Source organism: Macrotis lagotis, chromosome 1 (assembly GCF_037893015.1).
Source record: "Macrotis lagotis isolate mMagLag1 chromosome 1, bilby.v1.9.chrom.fasta, whole genome shotgun sequence".
NCBI classification, from domain to species: Eukaryota; Metazoa; Chordata; class Mammalia; order Peramelemorphia; family Peramelidae; genus Macrotis; species Macrotis lagotis.
Window position 1 is genome coordinate 912,567,903 of NC_133658.1, and position 14,071 is coordinate 912,581,973.

The 14,071-nt window shown below is 35.5% G+C and overlaps 1 protein-coding gene and 1 pseudogene across 1 annotated transcript in view; one reads left to right on the plus strand and one right to left on the minus strand.

The window, feature by feature from the left end:
• Positions 1-939: 939 nt before the first annotated feature.
• Positions 940-14,071, plus strand: part of LOC141509782 (vomeronasal type-2 receptor 26-like) — a 28,504-nt gene continuing 15,372 nt past the window's right edge. The window contains exons 1-3 of the mRNA XM_074219575.1: positions 940-990; positions 2,299-3,102; positions 12,252-12,479. Of these exons, the coding sequence (XP_074075676.1) occupies positions 955-990; positions 2,299-3,102; positions 12,252-12,479 (1,068 nt within the window). The 5' untranslated portion in view covers positions 940-954. The remainder of the gene's footprint in view (positions 991-2,298; positions 3,103-12,251; positions 12,480-14,071) is intronic.
• On the minus strand, positions 5,353-6,468 carry LOC141510265 (actin-related protein 2/3 complex subunit 1A pseudogene; annotated as a pseudogene).

Below are 14,071 nucleotides of genomic sequence, written 5' to 3' on the forward strand. Positions count from 1 at the left end.
CACTGGTTTTTTGGTGCAAAAACCTTTTCAATTAAATATAATCAAAATCATCCATTATTCATTTTATAATATTCTCTACATCATTTTTGTTCAGAAAAAAACTTCTTCTTTTCATAGATTTGATAGGTAAAGTATTCCATGTTCTTCTAATTAGCTTATGATGTCACTTTATATGTCTAAACCTTGGATTCATTTCAACCATATCTCTATATGTGAGATACTGATCTTTGTCTAGTTTCTGTCATGCTATCTTCCAGTTTCCCCATCAGTTTTTTTGGTAAAGAATGAGTTTTTATCTCATAAGTTGGAATCTTTGGATTTATCAAACAGCAGATTCCTATAGTAAGTTACTCCTGTTTATTTTGCATCTAGTCTGGCTATTTCTTACCAGTACCAAAGAGTTTTGATGACTGATGCCTTATAATATAATTTTAGATTTGATTTGTCTACACCATCTTCTTTTGCATTTTTCATCAATTCCCTTGATATTCTTGATGTTTTATTAGTCCATATTGATGTAGCTACTATTTTTTCTACCACAGTAAAGGAACTTTTGGTAGTTTGCTTGGAATAGCACCCAAGTACTAGGAACTATATACTCTGAGATTAACAGCACTATTTGAAATTGTCTTTGGCGAAAAACTATCTTCTTTGTGGATAAAATGATTTTCTAAGTTGTGGCATTATTGGTCTCATTTGAGGTATCAAGAAAAGCACTACAATCAAGTCCTGGCCTTGGTGTTTGCTGTAGAGGAAATCAACAGGGACCCCAATCTGTTACCCAATATTACTCTAGGTTTCCACATCTATAACTCCTATCCCAATGATGCCAGTACCTTGGAGAGCTCCTTAAAGTGGCTGTCAGGACAAGACGTGGCCATTCCAAATTACCACTGTGAGAAGGGCAAATCCTTGGCTGTTATTGGAGGAGCCTATTCTGATTTGTCAGTCCAAATGGCTTCCCTCCTTGAACTCTACAAGTTTCCACAGGTAAGAATCATGATAAACATAGTCAGCACTGTTAGGAAAACATGGATGAGTGGAAGGGAAAAATCCCAGGCATTTTAAGCTGGATATGGGACATGGTAAACACTGGGAAATCCTGTCTTCTGGAAATATTCTTCAGCTGATGCTAAGGGCTAGGAACATACATAGATCAGTTTTTGATATGAGTTATCATCATTTCTGTTCTATTAGAATTTACCCCTCTCAGATGTGTATAATTACTTTACCTATCTTATATTCTATTTCATTAATGTAAATCTTACATTACATGGAAATGATTACATTTATCTTAGCATTTATGTTCTATATAAATATAACTATATTCTACATGTATACAAATATATAAATAGAAAGATAGATGGCACAATCGACCAAAACTTGGATTAGTGGGGCGGCTAGGTGGCATAGTGGATAAAGCACCAGCCTTGGAGGCAGGAGTACCTGGGTTCAAATCCAGTCTCAGACACTTAATAATTACCTAGCTGTGTGGCCTTGAGCAAGCTACTTAACCCCATTTGCCTTGCAAAAACCTAAAAAAAAAATGGATTAGGAATCATGAATACTCTTATTTGTGAGTATATATATGGCTTGAAACTCTTATTAACTTTGTGACCTTATTAGAATCACATGCCCCTGGGTTCTCATCAGTAAAATAGACTGGAGGAAGAAATGACAAATCAGTCTGTATCTTTGACAAGAAAATCCCAAATGGTGTCATCATGATTTGGACTTGACAGAAAAACAACAATAGAAATATATATGCAGTATTATAATCATTATAACGTAATATAAAATTGCTATTATATATATATACATTACATATATATTATATATAGTAATGGGTATGCAGAAATGTAATTCAACCAAAATTAATGAGCACTTATGCAATTCTTACATATGAAATGAATATTACACAATTGGATACAGAAAGGAATTGGCAAGCTGATGGCGCAGGGACAAAGTTAAAAACAGTCCGCAAAATTGTCATAAAATCAGAAGCAAAAAAAGGAAACTCAGATACCAAGAAACAGTCATCTCACAAAAGTCTGTGGATGAAAAAAGAAAGCAATTTTGGAGGTTGCATTTGGATGAGATCTTAAAAATGAAAAGGGTTATAATAGTAAGGAAAGAAAGTGGAGGCTCAAATTCTGAGACCACAACTTAGTCTATGCAAACATATGGCAAAAATGATGGTATCTTTGGATAGTAGGTAGATTCAGGGTCTATTATTATAGTAAGTGTTTTTCTGATCCTTACTTCAGTTTCCACAGAGAATTTTTCTTTCCTGTTCAGATGACCTATGGCCCATTTGATCCCATCCTGACTGACAAGGTTCATTTTCCAAGTGTTTATCAACTGTCACCCAAGGATTCCACCCTTGCCCTGGGAATGGTCCAATTAATGGTGTATTTCAATTGGACATGGGTGGGAATGGTTATCACAGATAATATCAGGGGTGAATCATTCCTCCTGGAGATGAGAGAAGAGATGGCCAAGAAGGGTGTCTGTGTGGCCTCTATACAGAGGGTTACTCCCAGTGAGAAATACACTACTAATTCCCATTATGAAATCATGCAAAAAATCGATGAATTTTCTGCCACTGTAATCGTTGTTTATGGGGATACCAATTCACTAAGGACATTGCAATATGCACAACTTCCCTACATGATATGGAGCAAAGTGTGGATTACCACTTCCCATTGGGATTTCACCATCAGACCCCATAGCATGGACGTTAGTAGTTTCAATGGAGCTCTGATATTTTCCAGTCAGAGAAAGGAAATTCCAAGTTTCAAAACCTTCTTAAGGACAGTTAACCCCACTAAATATCCAGAAGATATTTTCCTTAAAAGATTTTGGAACTCAGCATTTCAATGTGTACTTGACTCTACAAAATGGAAACAAGAATATTGTTCACACAATGCTTCTTTAGAGATGCTCCCTTTGCGGTATTTTGACATGTCTATGTCAAGTCAGAGTTACAACGTCTACAATGCTGTGTATGCTGTGGCCTGGGCTCTCCATCAACTACTCATAGCTAGATCAGAAATGGAATATCTGAAAGATGAAGGCAGCCTAGTTCCATATCCCTGGAAGGTAAGTTTCCACTTAGAGCGCTAGAGAGTTCACATGTACCAACTTCTCTGCTGTATAGGTTAGGAAAAAGAATTGTGTGTAGAAAGCAAGAAATGAGTGATTCACTCAGCGAAATGACTTCTGAACTATAATCCCTTACGAACCAGGTCTATATTTTTCTTCATTAATAATGCTAAGTCATAGCTGTTCCAGAGGTTAGTCTCAATCATAGCAAAGTCAACAGGAACTGATGGGAAATTGAACCCTGGATTATATATCTTTAGCTTTAATTCCAAAATTGATCCAGAGAGATGACATACTGAATTCTGAAAAGTGATCCTAAAGCCTATGTGACCCAGTCTCTGTTACTTTCCCCATATTTGAGAGCTTTCAAATTGAAAGGACTCATGACCTAGATTGTTCCCATTTGTTATTTGTACCACAACTACCCAGATGGTTACCATAGTTTTCAGCAGGTGGCCAATGTAATCTTTGACATGACTTCATCTATGATCGAGGAATTTCCTAACAGAAATATATGTAGGATTTAGTTGATGGGGGACTAAGGATAAATAAAACTTGTGAGAAGACCCAGGAATTTCCTAACAGAAATATATGTAGGATTTAGTTGATGGGGGACTAAGGATAAATAAAACTTGTGAGAAGACCCATGTTTTGCAGTGACAGCACTCAAAGGCTTCAGGGCCAAGTCTGTCCCTTAACTTAGAAGGCTTCATAGTGTTCAGTTTTCATACTCATAAATAAAGATGAATACAAATAAGATATATTCTGTCTAAATCAGAATTAAAGGAGATTATAAAAAAGTCTTGAATTCATTATTTATTAGCTTCCATTGAATGTACTGGTAATTATTAACTTGAAAGGAGATTTAAAAAGTAATTAGGAGAAGATGCTTGATAATTACATAGAAGTTTTATTTTTTTTAAATTAAAATTTTTTATTCATTTGGTTTTTCCACGTACATACCATGGTATTTTTTACCAATCATTTTTTTGGCTTGGTTTTGAGTTTCACATTTTTTCCCCTCCCTCCCTTGTCCCCCCACCTCCTGACAGCAAACAATCTGATATAATTTCAGTATTTATAATCATGCTAAACATCAATCAATACTGAACATGTTGTGACAGAAAAATCAGATCTAAATGGAATAAAGAAAACATTAGAGAGGAAAAAATGATATAACACATAAGACAACTATTAAAAATTAAAGATAATAAGCTTTGGTCTTCATTTAAACTCCCCAGTTCCTTCTCTGCATATGGATGGTATTTTCCATCATGGGTCTTCTAAAACTATCTTTGCTTATTGTACTGCTGAAGTGAACAAATCTATCATGTTCAATCATCACCCAATGTGCCGTTAGTATATAGTGTATAATCTTCTTCTGGTCTCTTCACTTTACTCAGCTTCAATTTATACAAGTCTTTCCAGACTATTCTGAAACCCCTTTACAAAAATTTGTTAGAGAATAATTATGTCCCTTCACACACACACACACACACACACACACACACACACACACTTATGTGTGTGTGTGTGTATGCCACAATTTATTCATTCAGCCATTCCCTAATTGATAGGCATTCTATCAGTTTCCAAATCTTTGCCACAATAAAAAGAACTGTCATGAATGTTTTTGTATATGTGGTATTTTTACCTTTTTTCATGATCTCATCTGGATACAGATCCAGTAGTTGCATTGCTAGGTCAAAATTATGCACATTTTTATGCTCTCTGTGCATAATTCCAATATTGCTCTCTGGAAAGGTTGGATCAGTTCACAACTCCACCATCAATATATTAGTGTCCCAGTTTTCCCACATCTCCAACATTGATCACTTTCCTTTTTAGTTTTCCTTTATGGCCATATGGTTGGTTAAAATAGGTCTGAATTATAATTTTACTTTCCTTCTCTTTGATGACAAATTCACCTTATTTATTTTTGATACTAGTGATTTCATATTTTCTTCTTTTCCCCTTGTATTTTAAAGTTTTTCTAGCAGACAGTTTACATCAAACACCCCCTTTAATTTACTGTGACAACTGTTTGCAATAAACTACTTAAAGAACAGCTTTGGTCAAGAAGGGAATGAAATAACCAATCCAAACGATTTCACTGCTGAGTTTTTTAAAACCAATAATTTTACCAATTATGTTCAACAAAACAAACACATAATATGTCCAAGGGATATTTTCCCAGTTTTGACTTGTCATAGGACCTTTCCCATCTTATGCTGGAGCTTCATTCTGTCAAGTGTCTGTCATGCTTGGGAATGGAAATGCAGCTTCACGTGATTCATAGCCCCTGAATTTGAAGAATGTAGTCTTGAAATCCCATGTTGTCATTGCTCCATCAATGCCAGTGGTGCAAAATTTGTGGCAGTCTTGCTTGTCCACTTCATAAATTTTGGTGATACTGTTTTGGTGTAGGTATCTAGAGCAGTCATACAGAGCAATCCTCAGTCATGGCTCTCTTCTCCATGTTGTGGAAACATTCCTTGGCAGAAATGTTGCTGGATACTGTTTTGGAATAATTGGAGACAAAGGACATGGAGCCTTGATCATCATAATCAAATAGCATTGGGCAGCAGTCATGGCCAGCAGCCACCATGCTCTTTTCAGAGACAAATGACACACTCAGGAGTGGGAGGAACTCTGTTTTCAGCTGTGAAACCACCATATTTTTGGAGGAATCAGCAAATAATAGAGCACTACCTTGGTGGACCAAAGCAGGGGGTTCCCACTAGCAGAAAAACTAATTCCATGGACCCAACCACCACTGCTGGTACAACCAGACTACCATCAGTTGACCACAAGGCAACTTGGTACCCCATGGTGTACTGGCTGGCTTTTTAATCAAATTCTTTAAGGTAGGCAGAAAGCTCTGCATTTGAAGATCCAGCAGGCAGCAAAACATTGTTGGGGTGCCAATCCAAACTAAGGACAGTGGTACCATTTCACTTTTTTAAATGTGTTTTCTCACCCACCAGTCATTCTCAGACTCAAAGTAGCACACAGAAATCAATCAAGCTCCATTGCCTACAGGCAATAGCTCCAAGGGAGACCATTTTACAGAAGTGGCTGCATGATTAATCCTCAGGATTGCCACAGTTGGTTTCCAGATGCCATCTTTCTGACTCCTGACATAGGTGTTACAGTATGCACAATTCAATTGCTCTTGGAAGCCCAGTCAGAACCTAAGATATGCCCATCAAGTTCCTTCAATTCATGGACTTTCACCCATTGGTTCCCATTCTTCTTGTAAATATGAACTTCATGATTATTGAAGCTAAGAGCAATCTGATTTCAGTCTCTGATCCAGGCATGGCAGGTGATTGGCTCTAGTAAAAACTGATGTAAGGACATTATTCTTAGTGTTTTCAAAAGGGAAGAAGCTAGAATGGGGAGGGTACAGACAAGGCCCTGAGTGGAGGGTTCCTGGACTCTGGTCAGTAGATAGAAATTGTTAGGCAGTAGCAGTAAGAAAGAGACCGGGGTCTTTTTTAAAAATCAAATTAACAATAAGTTTATCTATTGGTTTCAGTTATTGGTTCAAGTTCTATGCTCAGTTCATTAATATCCTCTTTATTTTATTCATGTAAATATTTAGTGATATTATATATCCTTAGTAAGTGGTCTTCCAGAACAGCCCAGATGGCCGAATGGTTGTCCTGGGCAGCTGGGCTGAAGCTCTCCTAATGCATGCTCTGGAATTCTCCCATTCTACTCTCTGTGCACACCACAAAGTCTTCTGCTCACATGTTCCATCACAAGTCACACAATTGTCTTTGATATTATATAATATGGTAAACAAGTCCATTATATTTGTTCATCACTCAGTTGTGCTGTTAGTGTGTTCAATGTTCTCATTCTTTTCACTTCTCTTGGCATTAGTCCATGCAAGTCATCCCAAGCTATACTGAAGTCCCATCCCCCAGTGACAGTCCTTGTTCTTTTGTCTAACCAATGTCTTTTAAGAGGCTTGATTCCTGTCAGTTCTGAGGGAATGCCAGGGGAGCTTAAAACAGTGCCTCATTTTCCAACACCATCTTGGCCAGAAGTCCCCTGAAGTATTATTTTTATAAAATTATTTGTTCATTTTTCCAAGTATATGAAAAAATAGTTGTCAAGATTCATTTTTCTCAAATTTTGAGCTCACGTCTTCTCCCTCCCTACTTGGCCTTCTCCCTCTACTGAACAGGGAGTAATATGATTTCAAGCTGTAGAGTATGTTAAACATAATTCCATATTAGTCATAGTATGGAAAAAGGATCACAAGAAAAGAAAAAACATGAAAGGGAAAATATGAAACATCAACATTTTCAGAAATTGAAAATATTAAGCTTTGGTCTTCATTCAGAGTCCTTTGTTCTTTCTCTGGCTTGGCTGATGTTTTCCATCACAATTACTATTTGAATTGTATTTGATAATTGTACGACTGAGAAAGAGCTAAGTCTGTCATAGTTGATCATCACTTAAGGTTGCTATTAAAATGAACTCTGTTTTTCTGATTCAGTTCACTTCATTCAGCATCAGTTTCTGTAAGTTTTTCCAGGCTTTTGTGATGTTTGATCATTCATGATTTCCTACACAACAATAGTATTCCAACACATCCAAATACAATGTTTTGTTTAGCCTTTCACCAATTAATAGGAAACACTAGCTACACACAAAAAAACTGTTTCCTCAGCTTTCTGCATTTCTTTTAATATTTATTAAATTGGTGTAGTTTTTGTAAAAAAAAAAAAAAAACCCTTTTTAATTTAATGTAATCATTGTGCATTTTTTAATGTTTTGTATTTCTTACTTGGTCATAAATTCCTCTCTTCTCCAACATTATGATCCATATACTATTCTTTTTTCTACTCATTGGCTTTTGGCATTACTCTTTGTTTAGCTCCTTTACTCATTTCGGTCTTCTCTTGGTATAGTGTGTAAGATGTTGTTCAAGGCCTAGTTTTTCATTCATACTGTTTTCCAGTTTTCAAGCAGATTTTGTTAAATAGTGAGTTCTTAAATGAGAAACGTGGGGGTCACTAGATTTAACAAAAGGAGATTTTTATGGTCATTTACTGCTGTTTGGTTTGTCCCTAATCTATTCCCCAATCCACTTCTCTATTTCTTATCCAGTAACAAACAGATCTGATGACTGATGCTTTATATTATAATTTTTCATCTGACAGAACTTGGCCACCTTCCTTTTCATTTTATTTCGATAATTCCTTTCATATTCTTGATCTTTTGTCCTTCTAGTTCAATCCTGATCCCATTTTTTTTTCTAGCTGTGTAAAAGAATGTTTTTGTGGTTTGACTGGGATGGCACTGAATTAGTAATTAATTGTAGGTAGAATTGTCATTTTTATTGTATTACCTTTTTATCTATGAACAATTGACACTTTCCAGTTATATCTATCAGATTTTGCTATTGGTAAAAAAAAGTTTTGTAATAATTTACATTTTTATGTTGATTACAATTACTTTAAATGAAATTTTTCTTTCTCTTTCTGCTCTGCTTTTTTTTGGTAATATATAGAAATGTTGGTGATATATGTGACTTTATCTTATATCTTATAATTTTGATAATGCATTAATTGTTTCAAGCGGTACATTTTTAAGTATGCCATCATATCATCTACAAAGCGTGAATGTTCTGTTCCTTCATTGCCCATTCTAATTCTTTCCATTTCTTTTTTATTCTTTATGGCTACAGATAATATTTCTATTACAATTTCCAAAAATATTTTATTTATTTTATTTCCCAACTTCAAGCAACAGTAGTTTCAACAATCATTTCTTTTTTATTATATAAATATTTTATTTGTTTTACAAGAATATACAATATTAGCTTCTATTTATCATTTTTTGTGAGGTAGTGAATTTTACAATTTTCCCCCACCCTCCCTTCCCTCCCCCCCCCAAGAAAAACAATCTGATAATCTTGATGTTTTCTATGCTATGCATTGATTATCATTGAATGCGTTGAAAGAAGAAACATATCCTTGAGGAAAAAATAAAATATTAGAGATAGCAAAATCATGTAGTATATAGACAACTTTTAAAACAAATTGAAGGTAATAATCTTTGGTCTTTGTTTAACCTCCACAGTTCTTTCTCTGGATACAATTTGTATTCTCCATCTCAACTACCCTAAAAATTATCCCTGATTATTGCACTGATAGAATGAGCAAGTGCATTAAGGTTGAGACTCATGCCCATGTTGCTATTAGTGTGAATAATGCTCCTCTGGTTCTGCTCATCTTGCTCAGCATCAATTCATGGAAGTCTTTTCAGGCTTCTATGAAATCCCATAGAAATTTCTAAATAGAACAATAGTGTTCCATAACATACACATACCTCAATTTGTTTGGCCATTCCTCAATTGATGGGTATCCCCTCAATTTCCAATTCTTTGAAACCTGAAACAGAGCTGCAATGAATATTTATATACAAGTGATGGTTTTATCCTTTTTCATGATCTCTTCAGGGTATAGACCCAGTGCTATTGCTAGATCAGAGTATGATCAGTTTCAGTTCTTTTTGACAATAGTTTCACATTGCTTTCCAGAAAGGCCAAATCACTTTGCAAATCCACCAACAATGCAAAATAGGATTCCCATATCCCCAGAAACATTAATTATTTTCCTTGAATCAGACTGACTAGTCTAATAAGTCTCAGGTGGTTATCTCAGAGTTGTTTTAATTTGCCTTTCTCTAAAAAGGATTTAGAATTTTTTTATATGACTTTAGATAGTTTTTAACTCTTCATCTGATAATTAATTGCCTTTCCATATCCTTTGGCCATTTATCAATTGGAGAATGAGTTGTCTTATAAATTTGACTTAGTTTTCTAAATATTTTAGAAATGATTCCTTTTTCAGATACACAAGTTGTAAAAATTGTTTGGGGATTTAATGCACTCCTTTTAATCTTGGATGAGTTGGTTTTGTTTGTATAATAACATTCCAACTTAATGTAATCGTAATTATCCATTTTGTCTTTTAAAGTGTTCTTTGTCTTCTTTGATCCTAAACTCCTCCCATTTCCACAAATCTTAAAGATAAGCAATTCCTTTTTCTCCTAATTGGCTAAGAATATTGCCTTTTATGTCAAAATTCCATACCCATTTTGACCTTATCTTGTTCGAGGGTGTGAGATGTTGGTCTATGCCTGGTTTCTGCCATACAGTCTTCCAGTTTTTCCCAGCAGTTTTTATCAAAAATTTTCAAAGTTCTTTCGATATGATTTTTATTTGTGTGAAGTGTTTTAGAGTTCTTTTCATATAGTTTCTAAGGCTGTCTTGGCAAATACATATATACATATATATATATATATATATATATATAAATGTGAATACATACACACATATATATATAAACTTATATATGTAAATGTGTATATATATATATAAATGCTTATGATTTATCTGGGTTTAGTTTACATTTTGCAACTTTTCAAAAGTTGCTGATTGCTTCAAGTAGTTTTTAAATATTTTCTATGATTCTCTAAGTATACCATAATATCATCTGCAAAGAGTGAGTTTTATTTCTTTTTTGCCTATTCTAATTGCTTCAAAGATTTTTCTTCCCTTATTCCTGAGTTTAACAATGCTAATACAATATTGAATAATAGGAGTGATAACAGACATCTTTGGTCCTCTCTTGATCTTATTGGGGAAGCTTCTAATTACATATAATGCTTGTTGATGGTTTTAGACATATACTGATTATTATACTAGGCTCCCTAGTAGTTTTAGTTAGGAATCAATTAAGAGTCTGGATACATAGATGAATGAATGATTTTCATAAGTGAATATTATGCTGTTAGGCCTCAAGAATTTACCAAGATGCAAATAGATGAGAAATAAAACAGTAGGTTTTAGGTCATCATTCATCCCTAGATTCAAAGACTAAGGATAATCACAACATGATATCTTTATTTGCATACTGATTGGATTTAAGGGAGACATAGTTGCACAAAGACATCAGGATCACAATCTTCTCAAAGTCATATGAGTAAAGTAACAAGGCAAAAGTTAGGATAAATGGCCATGGCCTGGGATATAAAAGATGACCTTGCCATCTTTGTTGCCTGAACTCAACTCTCCCTACTCCACAGTGAGTACTCATACTACTTTCATGGCCACTGGAACACATTGTTCTCAGTCACCCATTTCATCAAGGAAAAGTCTTCACATACTTGAAGCAGAAGTACCCTGACCTCACTTATGACTTTGTGGACTGTGACTGTCCTCTAGCTTAGTCAACCTGCTAATATGGTTTTCCTGGGGTGTGATCATTGGTAATATATCAGAAAAGGAGACAAATGAGGTATAAGATCTAAAGAGAAAGTAATACCACAAATACCTAGAGACAAGCAAGAGTCCAAGAGGACTGAAATGCTCACGGTTTGAAATATATCAGAAATTTCAAGAGGGATGGACATTAATCTTACCACATTTGATCACTAAGAGAATACTGATAACTTTGGAAAGAACATTTACTCTTCTGTGATTTCACAATGCAGTTAGGCAGATTTGACTGGTGAGTACATAAGTTGTGGTGTTCAGTGGAGACAGTTTGAGTTTCTCTTGTTTCATAGAAATTTGAATGATAAAAACAAGAAAGCTATAGTGCAATAGCTTGAGATGGGTCACTAGTCGAGTTTAGTGAAGGTTTTCTAAAGAATTGGAACAGGTGAGGTTAATTTGAAGGAAGCAGGAAAGGAACCATAATATATGGGAAAAGTAAAAGATTGAAAAAAGAAAAAGCAACAGAAGTAGGATACTATTTGGGGAAGGTGAATTTCTTTTGCATAGAGAAGTATGTTCTACTGAGAATTTTGGAGAGAGTTTATATGGTCCAGTGAAGACAGGTACTGAGGAATGAAGTAATTAGATGGCAAGCAAAGGGGACAGCTAGGTTTAGGATGGTAGGGCATGGTAAGAAATTGAGTAAATATTTAGATCAAATAAATGAATTGAAAAAGTGATTAAGGGATCACTATCCTTAAAGGGTTGGTTAGCATGAGATGCACAATAGAATTATCCATATAAATGTGATTCAGGTGGAGGAAAAGTTTATCTTGACAGTTCAAGATGTTTTGGGTGTCATTGCATTAGAGAATAACTTCTAACTTCACTTCCCATTCAGCTGCACTCCCTTCTTAGAAACATCCAATTTAACAACAGTGTGGGTGACCAGGTGTTCTTGAATGAGAAAAGCATCCCTCTGGCAAACTATGATATCAACAACTTTGTGGAGTACTATAATGGTACAGAAGTTCTGGTGAAAGTGGGAGAGTTTATTCCCCAAGCTCCCCTTGGTGAAGATTTTTCCATTCGTGGGAATGCCATAACATGGACTCAATTTGATAAAGAGGTTAGTAGCAACTCACACGGAAGTTTTTTGTGACTCTGTTAACAAGTATTTGGTTCCACTTCCTTTTTACCTCTAGGAGACATTTTCTTGAGTATTGAAATTCTTCCCACTAACATTTTTCATTGTGTTTCACCATAAATATGAGTATAAATGGGGAAAAGCCTCAGGGTATTAATTTGCAGAGCACTGAAGTGATATTTAGTATTCTGAAATTCTTCTGTTTGTACTATCACTGAAAACATTAATTTAGATTTGATCTTTTGTTGGGAGGGATGATTAAATAATTGGAGTTTCTCTATTAGTCTATGGCTTTATCTGTCTGTTTGTCTGTTTTGTCTATCCCTTCCCCTTATGGAAAATTGTCTATAAAAATAACAGTCCCCTTTAGGACTCCTCAACCTTTAGGACCTCATGTGATAAGGCAATGCCAGTGCATCTGGTTCCCAGCTTTAAGAGAGAAAATGGAAGATACCAATCCTTTTTCAGGTTGTGGAAATAAAAATTCTCTGAGGAGACATTAGAGGAACTGGCAGTCTGAACAATGTCCCTATTCAACTTAGTACTAGAGAGATGGTAGGGAATTACCTCTCGCATAACATAAAGGACAGTCTCTTCTGGTTAAGTTTTGTCATCTCATTCTGGGGCCATTAGGACACACAGGGAATAGAGCTCTGGTCTTGGAGTCCAGAGGACTGGACTTTGAATACAGACACTGAGACCATTTTAGCAGGGCTCTTAATCCTGATTGCCTCACATCCAGGGTCTTCTTCAGTCATGTTTATTCATATCTGCCCACTTGTTCTAGATAATTCTGGAGGAGAAAGTGAAGCTGGTGACCTAGTACAACACTTCCTCACTCAAATCCAATTCATGTGCTTCTCATGACATCACCTTCCCGATGTCTTGGTTTTCTTCGTAAATGAAGGATAACCATTGTTATCTCATTCTTAATGAGAAATCTCTTTCATTCTCTCTTGTCTTGCATAGGATCTCCTCTACACATTGTCTGATTTCTGTTTTGCTAAGTTTATGTGCTTCACACTCTAGGGGGGGTCATGGTGGAACTGATATGTAGTGGGAAAGAATTCAAGTCTTGGATATAGAGGTTAGATGTCCTTTCCTTCTCCCAAGTGACAAAAGGTTCAGGGATAGAAGGAGTTAAGTTTTTAGGGGGAAAGATAGCAATCTTAGTTTTTCCCATGATGAGTTTAAGATATCTATAGGGCAACCAGGTTGAGTCATCTGAAAGGCAATAGGAGATCAAAGACTGGAGATCAGCAAAAGAAGTGGTGCAGAACAGTTAGATTGGATCAATTCAGTATAGAGATGATAATGAAATTCATGGAGGCTGATGGGATCACCAAGTGAGTAGTCCAGAGAGAGAAGAGGAGAGGACCCTGAGGATTTCTAGTAGATTAAAAAGTACATTTTGAAGAGGATGCAGCAAAGGAGACATTTAAGGAGAGTAAGAATTTTGATTGAATGTGATCATATTGTCTAGTAAGGCTGCAGCATGGCATTTTTTATATTAAGGAAAGCAAAGTGGCCCCAGCCCAACTTCCTGCTTCTCCTGCTGAAGGAATTAAGGCCTC